Source organism: Callospermophilus lateralis, chromosome 10 (assembly GCF_048772815.1).
Source record: "Callospermophilus lateralis isolate mCalLat2 chromosome 10, mCalLat2.hap1, whole genome shotgun sequence".
Taxonomy (NCBI): domain Eukaryota; kingdom Metazoa; phylum Chordata; class Mammalia; order Rodentia; family Sciuridae; genus Callospermophilus; species Callospermophilus lateralis.
The window spans coordinates 53,148,164-53,159,898 of NC_135314.1; the positions used below are offsets into that span (position 1 = coordinate 53,148,164).

At 36.8% G+C, this 11,735-nt stretch overlaps 2 protein-coding genes across 2 annotated transcripts in view; both read right to left on the reverse strand.

The window, feature by feature from the left end:
• The window catches only part of Rubcn (rubicon autophagy regulator), a 63,120-nt gene extending 51,552 nt beyond the window's left edge, over window positions 1-11,568 (reverse strand). The window contains exon 1 of the mRNA XM_076868226.2: window positions 11,418-11,568. The gene's annotated coding sequence lies outside the window, so the exon portion shown is untranslated. The remainder of the gene's footprint in view (window positions 1-11,417) is intronic.
• Window positions 1,237-1,552, reverse strand: LOC143408648 (ragulator complex protein LAMTOR5). Its single transcript, XM_076868539.2, has one exon. It carries the CDS (start codon window positions 1,539-1,541, stop codon window positions 1,266-1,268), a length of 276 nt encoding a protein of 91 aa, XP_076724654.1. The 5' UTR covers window positions 1,542-1,552; the 3' UTR covers window positions 1,237-1,265.
• Window positions 11,569-11,735: the final 167 nt, after the last annotated feature.

An 11,735-nucleotide genomic window follows, 5' to 3' on the forward strand; every position in this document is an offset into this window, starting at 1 on the left:
AATTTGTGCTTTTTAAGAAAGGAACAACATTAGTCACTGGGATTTTACTACTTTCTGTTTCTACAAATGTATGAAATTCACTTTTTGACATATAGTATAATCCCAAAATAATGCAATGTGATCTCAACACATGCTTACAATCAGCTCTAACAGGAAATCCTAAAACTACAGTTAATCTACACTAGCTGTGTAACCATACCCTGTACTTCTCCTTCATCCATCATCATAATCCTAAATTCCTTGTGTGTTATTCCATTGCTTCCCTTATTATCTAGTCTCTTTGCATCTATCTATATTCCTAAAGAGTGTTATTTAGATTTTTTTATGTTGCAACATTATAAAAAGGATTGAGAAATATTCTATGGGGGTCTCACTTTTTTTACTTAATACTGATAAAATTCATTCATGTTGTTATGTGTCACTACAGTTCATTGATTTTGACTGATGCATATTAGTCCATTGTATGAACAGTTAGTTCATACATTAGTCCATTTTATCACAGTTTATTCATTCTCTCTCCCATTGATAGACATTTGAATTTTTAGAGTTTTGCTCTTGTAAACTCCTTCAATGAACAGTCATATAGGTCTTCCCTTGTATACAAGGAAGAGTTTCTCTTAAGTGCATATGAAGAGTGAAATTGTTGTTCTAGTTCTTGTTTGAATCATGGGTTAGTAGGTGCATAGTTTTAAAAATAACTAGTTATTAAATTATGACTAATTATAGTATTTAAAATAACTAATTAATTAACTAAATGAAAATACCATGCTTGGAAACAGATGAGTATATCATGAACCAAGAATTATGATTAACCCAATTTTGTGCATCTGAGATGCAAATACAAAAAAATTGCCAAATATACAAAAATATCTAGCATCATGGTTCAATAGTGTCACACAAAGGCAATGGCCTTACTTAGCAATTACTTAATGATTTTTTAAGCTTTCCTCCAAGCAGATTTATTTAACCTAACGAAATTTTATATACAAAGTGAAAGTATTCAATGCATATTCAATGAATGGCTTAATCACTGCAACTTAACTATTTAAAAAAAAAAGAGGAGAGAGAGAGAGAGAATTTTTTTTAATATTCATTTTTTAGTTTTTGGTGGACACAACATCTTTATTTTATTTTTATGTGGTGCTGAGGCGAGCACATTACCGCTTAAGCCACATCCCCAGTCCAAACTTAACTAGTTTTGTAAGATAATTAACATAGTAGGATTGAGTCCCTATGACAGTCTGCTGGAGAACTGATGAGAGAGATCAAGAGGCCGTTTTGTGCACTGCCACGGTGATGCTATCATGTTTTTGGATCATAATGTTCCCATTATCTGATTCTAGGCACACCACAGGAATATCAGTGGGGTCAGAGGTTAGCTTAGCTGCTTGTTGGGCTAGAACAGATATAACCCCAGCATGTTCATCCGACAGGGTCCCACTACAGCCCAGATTAAGTCCTTGTGAATCTGTGCACAGGACTCCAACAATGGACGGATTCTTCATTGTATCCTCTAAGTGCTGCTTCAAAGTCGCCTCCATCCCACTCGAAGGCCACCTCGGGGCAGGACGCTGCAGTGCAGCCAGTCTTAAGCTACTTAATGATTTTTAATTAAAAAATTTTTGTTTTCTTGCTGGACTAGAGATAGAGCATAGATCCTCTCACATGCTAAGCAAACATTCTACTATTGAACTATACCTCCATCCCTGAATTTGTATTTTTAAAAGTCACAAAACTTGAAGAAGTTTATCTGATCCTGATCAATCTGTTTGTTTCCAAGTTTATCAGAATGCTATTTTTATACAAACAGTAGGTCTTACAGAACCACTGGCAGAAGGCCAATTTTAGCTGGGCCCGTTGGCACATATCTATAATCCCAGCAGCTGGGGAGGCTGAGACAGGAGGATTGTAAGTTCAAAGCCAGCTTCAGCAATGGCAAGGCACTAAGCAACTCAGTGAGACCCTGTCTCTAAATAAAATTAAAAATAGGGCTGGAAATGTGGCTCAGTGGTTGAATGCCCCTGAGTTCAATCCCTGGTTCCCCATCCCCCACAAAAAAAGAAAGCCAATTTCACTCAAGAATTGGTTAATCAAATAATGGATTTTTAAATTATTTTTGTTGTTGTTGTTGTCAATGGTCCTTTATTTTATTTATTTATATGTAGTGCTGAGAATCAAACCGAGGGCCTCATACATGCTAAGCAAGCCCTTTACCACTGATCCACAACCCTCACTCAAATAATGTATTTTTACCTATTTGCCAAAATTTGTTCTTAAGGATTAGTATTCTTAAATATATAAACAATATATTAAATAACTAGCAATATAGTCATGAGAATGTTCTCTTTTAATATATTCACTAAAATTATTTTAGTGATTTATTTTAGTATTCTTGAATATATAAACAATATATTAAACAACTAGTAATATAGTCATGAGAATGTTCTCTTTTAATATATTCACTAAAATTATTTTAGCAACATTTTTTGTAGTATTCAAATTTTAAATCAATGTCTTCCACTTGCCAAGTCAAAAAAAACCTTGAGACTATACACACACACACACATATGTATATAAAAATAAAAAATAGGAAGTAAGAAGGGGGTGAGGGAAACCTTCACAATAGAATGTCAACTAACAAATATAAAAGAATTGATAGAAAAATCACTATTTTGTAACCATCATAGTTATAATTATTATGATTCAATCAAGAGTCAACTATCATGGGATATATCTCAGTAGAAAAGTGCTTTTGTAGCACACATAAGGCCCTGGATTTAATCTCCAGTAAAACACACACACACACACACACACACACACACACACAAATTTGTTCTGAACACTATATTTACATAATCTCAAAATATCTCCCCACAGATGACTTCATTACAAATGGGGGAAAATACCTTTACAACAGAGAAACCTACCAGGCATCATCTTAACCAAACGATCTAAATTAAGATCACCAATAAGACAAAATACATCATGTGTCTTCTTATGTTAGACACTGAAAAGTGCATGTGATTTGCATAGTATTCCTGACAAAAATGAATAACCTCAAAGTAATAAGAAGACAAACTCAAATGGAGTGATAATCCATGCAACATGTGGTGCTTGATAACACAAGCCTCAAAAATGTAAATATTGGGGCTGAGGTTGTGGCTGGGTGGTAGAGTGCTCACCTAGCACAGCACGTGCAAGGCCCTGGGTTCAATCCTCAGACCACATAAAAATAAATAAATAAAATAAATAACTGAAAGGAAAGCAAGGAACCAGGAGACAGGCGAGAGAGAAATGGAAGTTGGAGACCAGGCAGAGAGTTTATTTGTCAGAACTGACAAATAAAGGCATATCTCTCCATAGACAAGAGAAGTAAAACAGGCTTAGGGTTTGGGACTTTTATGGGGCAGGCTCAGGGATTAAAGCTGAGCAGGTCCTAAAGCAGGTTAAGGGTTGGGTTGATATGAGGGAGTGGTGAGCCTTTCTCAGAAACACAGTAGGGTGGGAAAGCAAAATTTTTTTTAAAATGGTGGCTCTCACTTAAGATGGCTGTGCAGATGCTAAGCAAGGACCTTACAGTGTCCACTACAACTAAAAAATAAATATTAAAAAAAAATGTGGGGGGGCCAGGGTTGTAGCTCAGTGGTAGAGCGCTTGCCTAGCATTCCCTGGCACCACATAAAAATAAAAACAAATAAAATAAAGGTATACACACACACACACAGGGCTGGGGTTGTGGCTCAGAGGTAGCGTGCTCACCTAGTACATGCAAGGCCTTGGGTTTGATCCTCAGTACTACATAAAAATAAATAAAACAAAGGTATTGTGTCCAACTACTAAATAAATATTTTAAAACATTTTTTAATGTAAATATCAGCTGGGTGGAATGATGCAGGCCTATAATCCCAGCTACTCTAGAGGCTGAGGCAGGAGGATGGTAAGTCCCAGGCCAGCCTAGGACTCTTAAGAAGACGCTGTCTCAAAATAATTTTTGTTTTAAAAGAGGACTGGAGATATAGTTCAGTGGTAGAGCACTTGCTTGTCATGGGTAAGGCCCTGTTCAATCCCCAGCATGGTTAAAATAAATAAATATCAAAAAGGACTAATAAAAGATGTTAAAACTTTTTCAGATTAAAGGAGAGGCAGGTCAAAGAAATGTACCACGTGAACCTGGATTAAATTCTAGACTGGAATAATAATTGTATAATGCCGCAGTCTGGCTGGGCACAAAATAACCGAGCCGCCACGAGGCACTTGTAGGTTCAAATAGGAACTACTTTATTGCCCGAACTCTACCGGAAGGGCACTCCACTCGCATTCCCTGGCAACTCTCCCAGCCCTCAACGGGAACTCTGCGAGAACTCAATGGGAACTTCGCAACTCAAAAGTAGCGGGCGCCCTGAGGCAGCAGGAGCATCCCTATTGCCGGACAGCAGGGGTCTATATACAACTGAATACACAGCCTGTTTCAATCCAGCATCATCCAGTCACAGCAATTATACACAGTTTAACTTAATTATCATCATTTTAATGGATCACTGGCGGCACCTCTCAACCATTCCTTCTGGCAAAATGCCAGGTGCCATCCTGACTAGGCTGTGGCTCTCAACAGTATAAAGGTTTTTTCAGTATTGGCAAAACTTGGTTATGGACTATATATCGTATAATAGTATTACATTAATGTTAAATTTCCTGAACTTGATAATTTGAGCATGTTTATATTAAAGAACATCCTTAGAGATATATTTTAAAGAATTATGATTTCTGTAACCTCCTCCCAAGTAAACTGTAACAATAATCATGTCTATCTACCTACCTATATGTAGACAAAGCAAATATGGCAAAGCTTTCATAATTTGTAAATCTAAGTGAAGAGTCAATGAGTATTCATCATATTATTTTTGCAACTTTTCTGTAGATTCAAATGTTTAAAAAATAAGCAAGAAACTTTGTATGGTTTTAATTTTTAAAATTTTTTTAGTTGTAGTTGGACACAATACCTTTATTTATTTATTTATTTTTATTTGGTGCTAAGGATTGAACTCAGGGCCTCCAATGTGCTAGGCAAGTGCTCTACCATTAAGCCACAACCCCAGCCCCTGGTTTTATTTTCTTATGATTGTATCCTGATCAATATAATCAAAATGTTAGTGTTTCACATGGAAATTTCTTAGCTTATGGTGATTAAAGTTTGAAAGTATTTTAAAATTACTTTGTTTTCCCTGTAGTTCATAATTTTTATTAGTCTTCTTAGCCAATTTTGCTAAAAACCAATTCACTTAATTTACCAAGTGTACTGATTTACCAAAATTCTTTTTCTTTTAGTCATATACACTGTATGATTTCAATAACTTTTGAGGGCTGAGGATGTAACTCAGTGGTAGAGCAATTGCCTAGTCTGAGCAAGGCCTTGGGTTTCATCCTCAGTGCTGCAAAAAATAATAAAATAAAATGAAAGCGAAAAAAAGAATTTTGCCAAGTTTTAATTACCTGGTTTTTATTTTGTCTTTACATAAAATTTACACCCCATCTAAGCATTTAGTATTGATTTGTTTATGCACTTATACAGGAAAGTTTATTGCCAGCCTTGGACAATGCATACAAATTTGGAATTTTTAATTTTAAAATGAAAATGAATAAAAACTTATTATGTACTGAGCAAAACCTTAACAGCTGAGGAACGTTCAATTTGTTCTTTGCTGGGAGCCATCAGCCAAGTAGGTATGACAATTTCCTTGCCAGCGTACCCCCATGTTTCTTTAGTGGAAGGACTCGTGGAAATAGGACATTTTGCAGGACATTGCATGTAAGGTGACCTTGCTCAAGGACCAGGGCGGATCCGTGTTTAGGGTGTTCCCCCTTTAGAATAGGGCGGTTTAGCATAATAGGAGATTAGGGTGTTCCCCCTTTAGAATAGGGGTATCCTGCTGCTGAGTTCCTCTTGAGTTCTTAGGGATTAAGACAGTATATTTTGGGAGACAGAAGCCCGGTGGAGAAGTGGATTTAAGCAGAGAGTGGATTTGGGCAGAGAACGTGGATTCCCCCAGAGTGTGTTTGTAGACGGCCGGTGTGAGTTCGGGAATAAAGAATTGCTGTTTGAATCTACAAGCTGTGTGGAGACTCGTGATTTGTGCCCAGCCAGAGACTGCGGCAGTTCTTGTTCCAACTTCTTACAGCTTTAGCTAGATTGTGGACCCAGAGGAGAGATCCTCTAGGAAAGAGAACAGAGTCAGTTCAGAGACCAGATTGGGCAGGGAACCTGAAGAGCAAAGAGAAGAAGCATAAGGAAAAACAGGAATGCCTAAAGGCCCCATGACCCTAGAATTTTGGTTCCACTGAGCCTTCCTAGACTACTAATCAATCCAGTATGAATTGAGGATATCTTGTGTGTGTGTGTGTGTGTGTGTGTGTGTGTGTGTTGCTGAGGTCTGAAGCTGGGGCCTTGTGCATGTGATGCAAGCACTCTATCCACTGAGCTATATTCCCAGCCCCAAGGATACCTTTTAAACAAATAAATTTTATAGAAATAGGGGGAAACTGTGTGATTTATGAAAATTTGTTTAGTTTTTTTTTTTTCAGCGGGGGGGGGTGGGGTGGGGGGTGGGTACAGGGATTGAATTCAGGGGCACTCGACCACTGAGCCACATCCCTAGCCCTATTTTGTATTTTATTACAGACAGGGTCTCACGGAATTGCTTAGTCTCATTAAATTGCTGAGACTGGCTTTGAACTTGTGATCCTCCTGCCGAAAATTTGTTTAGTTTTAGAAAATTCTACAGTTGGCCACTTAATGAATGGACCTAGAACCCCTGGTGGTCAAGACCCCTATCCTGCCCAGAGAAGGCAAGACCTAATAGAACAGAGCTTCCTATCCTCTCAGTCCAGGAAGAATTCCCCTTCAAGTTCTCCTGTCTACCCAAAGCAGCTTCCCAAAGTTACAGAAAAACTGATAGTCAGGGATGTGGGGATCAGTTCTAGTCCTGGAGTGGGCAGGCTCCTCAATAATTCCTGAGATTTTTTAAAGGCAGCAGCTTTGCCTGAAACCCTGGCTGTCATGGTTAACTGTATTCCCAGCATTTAGCACTATCTTGCACATAGTAGGAACTCAAACTGTTTGCTGAATGAATGAATAAACAAATGAGATAAAAAAGCAAAAGCCTAGAACAGCAAAAGGTTAGAACAAAAGAAATAAGCAAAACAGGAGAGGAACAAAAAGCTATAACAAGGTAGAAAAACAAAACAATCAAAAAACCTATCAGCAGGGGCTGGGGATGTGGCTCAAGCCGTAGCGCGCTCGCCTGGCATGCATGCGGCCCGGGTTCGATCCTCAGCACTACATACAAACAAAGATGTTGTGTCCGCCGAAAACTAAAAAATAAATATTAATTAAAAAAAAAAAAAAAACCTATCAGCAAAAGCACTGACAAAGGCAAGAGAATGGGAAGAATTGAGCATATAAGAGAAGAAAAACTGTATTTATATATAAGTATCTTACTGGTTAGTATACTAACTAGTGTTTTGTTATTTCACATATAAAATACAAATTTTACCATTCCCTTATACCAGTATAATACACATTACATTAACAAATGAATTCTAGAAAATCCTCTTATAAAAAGCAAAATAATTAATTCCTGTGTGTGGTGCTGAGGTTTGAACCTGGGGCCTTGTGCATGTGAGGCAAGCACTCTATGGACTGAGCTAGAAATGATAAGAAAGACATTACAAGAAAAAGAAGTTACATACTGAAAAGACAAAACTCCTGGTCAAAACACTAACAAATTAAATGTAATAATATATAAAAATGATAATACACCATGACCAAGAAGATTTATCTCAGAAATGTAACATTTGAAAATCGATGTAATTCACTATATTAGTAAATTTAAAAAGAAAAACCATTTCATTTTTGTAATAGGTTCAACAAAGTATTAAATTCAATATTCATTTATGAAAACTCTCAGCAAACCAGCAACACAAAGGAATTTTTTTTTTTTTTGGTACTGGAGATTAAACTCAGGGGCACTTGAACCCTGAGCTACATCCCCAGCCCTATTTTATATTTTATTTACAAACAGGGTTACACTGAGTTTAGCACCTCACTTTGCTGAGGCTAGCTTTGAACTCTCAATCCTGCCTCAGCTTCCTGAGCTGCTGGGATAAGAGATATGGGCCACTATGCCCAGCTAGAAGGGAACTTCTTTAACCTAACAAAGGATATCTTAAAAAAAAAAATTCAATCATATTTAAGGGTGAATGAATGCTTTCCCTCTGAAGTTGGAAACCAGGCAAAAACATTCATTTTAACTTGACCATGATTAAACATGGTTAATATCAGATCTCTAGTTAGTGCAATAAAGTAAGAAAAAGAAATTTTAAAACATACAAATTAGAAACAATTATGCTAGGTGAAATAATCCAGTTTTTAGAAAGTACATTCTATATGATTCCATTCTTCTAAAATTCTAAAAAGTGCAAATTAACCTATAGTGACAGAAAAGAGATCGGTGGTGGCCCAGGCAGTAGGTAAGGGGAAGGATTACAAAGTAACACAAGTAAAGTTTTGGGAATGATGGATATATTTATTATTCTGATTATTGTGGTGTTTTTATAGGTATATGCACTGCATACTATATATATTGAAAACTTAGGTATGTCTTTTTTTTGTCTATCAACATCTCAATAAAACTGATAAAAAGAAAATTTAAAAGGCATATCAAACTAGCTTTAAAAGGTTAAGGGGCTGAAAATGAAGCTCAGTGGTAGAGTACTTGCCTAGCAAGTATGAAGCCCTGGAAAAAGAAAAAGAAATCTAAAGGAGGAAGGATATAAGTTGTGCTTATAAAAAGAGAGTCAGAAAATGTTAATAGGAAAGTATGGTATGTTGTTAAGGTTGCCAGATATAGCAAATAAAAATGACTCACAGTTAAACTTGAATCTCAGATAAATGAATAATTATTTAGTATAAATATATCCTAAATATTCACAAAACAGTCTAGTGAAAAAAATGTGGTTTATCTAAAACCTGGGACATACACTAACCGGTTGTTCATTGTTTATGTCTGAAATCCAGATTTAATGGGTCCTGTATTTTTCCCTGCTATCCTAGATGTTGTCTTATCTATACTATGAAGCCTCTAAAAAGGGTGACTGCTGGAATTGTTTGTTTTGATTTAGCTAAAGTTATTGAACAGCTATATGCTTGTGTCCAGCATAGTGCTTTATTCATAGTAGGTGCTCAGAAAATTCTTTTTGCTCTGCAAGCTGTGAGAAGATAGGGACTACATCCATCTTGCATCCATTCTATTCTTGGGGCATATTACAATACCTGGTGCTCAATAAGTATATGATTAAATGAATAGCTGACTCTCATGCCTCAGAAAATTGCAGAGTTGACCCTTTAACCCCAGCCCTTCTAGCTGGCTGATAGACTTCTTGTACAAGGCCCAGTTCTGATTTCTTGGCTTATCTCCTTCTTCATTTTGCTGTGTTGTTTTAGAGGTTGCTATTTTGTTTTGTTTTGTGTGTAACCAGACCTACTATTACACACAATGCATCACTCTTGTTCTCTTGCTTTTCCCTTTGGAATCTGGGGAGGTTGCTCTGAGACTCTGAGACCCTCAGCCCCGGGGGAAACAGCCAAAAATTGCTTAATGAAAATATTGAAGCATGTCTTTTTTTGAGTTAAGATTTGGGTTAGGGCTCAAGTTTTGAACAGAAGACTAAAATAAAAGGAAATCTATATTATATTAGTGGTAGGGAGGATTTTATGTATTTGGGGTTTCGTAATCTGTCCTATAAATACCTAAATACAAAATGCTTCCAAATGCTAAGTACATTAATTTTCTTAGATAAAATTAGGAATTTAACTTTAGGTAGTTTACTCCTACAAATGAACAGAGCTCGTAGAAGTTATTTATATTGAGAGGGCTAATGTGGTAAAACATGTCTTGTGAGAAGGGGATTTTAGAACTGTAAGAAATCCTAGAAGTAACTTAGTATAACTTATATAATTAGTACTACTACTTTCTTATTTTGAAGATGAGTATAAGGTCCAGAAATGCTCCCAAGATCACATGATTAATGACAGAAATGAGTGGAAAAGTTATCATGCAAAAAGACCTAGGTGTTCCACTGACTTTTACTTCTACAAACCACTTTCCCTAGTTATTAGCAGGGAAAGGTGGAGGTTATAAGACAGAGTAGTAAATCAAGACCCTTATGCAAAAAACAAACAAACAAAAAACCTTGTGCCAAGAGAATCCATGCTATTTTCCTTGACAAGCTGAATTTTATTATTATTATTATTATTTTATTTTATTGCAGAACTAGGTTTCGAACCTGGGGGCCTCACATATGTTAAGCAGGTGCTCTACCACTGAGATACATCTACATCCTTTCTTGGGTCTTTCTTAGTTAAAACCTTCCTTCACCATTAAAATTGCTTGTACTCCTCCACAGGTGTATCCTAGGCTGATTCACTCTTCCTGTATAGTTATATTTTTGGAAGGGGTAAGGAAGCCAACTTGACCTGTGAGAATAAAGAATTACTTATAAATTTCCAAAAGCTTAATAAAAACCATACATTTCTTCAATACTATCCAGGCTTTTACACATACACACACACACACACACACACACACACATACACACACACATATCATGTTTCTTTGCTTACAGTTAAGATATGTACCTTCCTGGAATGGCTCTTGGTTTATTCATGCTACGGTTACAAAGAACATTCACATGTAGTTTTATGATTAAGGTAACCCTAATTATCAAAAAAATTATCACCTGCAACCTTCTGCTTTGAATTCAGACATGTAAAGGGAAGATAGGACACAGATATTTTGTTGTTGTTGTTATTGTTAATAAACATTGAGAAATAAGTTATTAACAAAAACAATGTGCAAAATAAGAAATATTTAAAGACATGGAATCCCCAAGCAAAAAATAGCCAATTGTGTCATTGCTACTGAAGTTGAAAACCACATGACATTGTGACATTACTAAATTAAGCATAGGCTACTATGGTTTTGAGATACTTTAGGTCATCACAAAGTTCTGCCTTGTTCTATGCTAACGAAATTTTAGGAATTGGAAAGATTACCGAGATTTCTTGGTGGACAGAATAGCTGCCTTCCCCCCCCCCCCCTTAGATGCAAATTATAAGGACAAAATAACCCAAATGCTTCCATATGAGCACATATGAGGGAGAAGAAGAAATGAGGTAGGAAAAAAGGGGGATAACACATTTTGTAAACAGGGGGAAAGTTATTAAGCAGGAATTCATCAAACGTTAATAAGTTTTCCTATAGGAATAATTAGAAAACAACAACAACAACAACAAACCCGAATCCTACCAATTCCCAGCGTAAATGAGAGAAAAACGCAGTTAAATAAGCAGAGATACTTACCCTCCCAAGGGAAGAAGAGGTGTTATTAAGGTAATACCGTGCCAAATACTTTGAGAGTGCTGATTGAGAGGTGGTGGAGATAAGGTAACGTTAGCATTCACTTTTATTGTTAAGGTGACGCAAGAAGAGTCACTGCAGTTTTTGTGTTCGGACGTGGCAACTCCGCATGCTGCAGGTGAAGTAGCATGCCAGGGCGAGGAAAACTGGGACGCAGTACTGCAATCTACGCTCGCAGGGGTCTGTCTGTTCCGCCTCCCCAGGCTGCAATCAAGGTTCGCGAGTACCGAAGCACAGGGGGTCTTTCCGCAGGAGGGACCG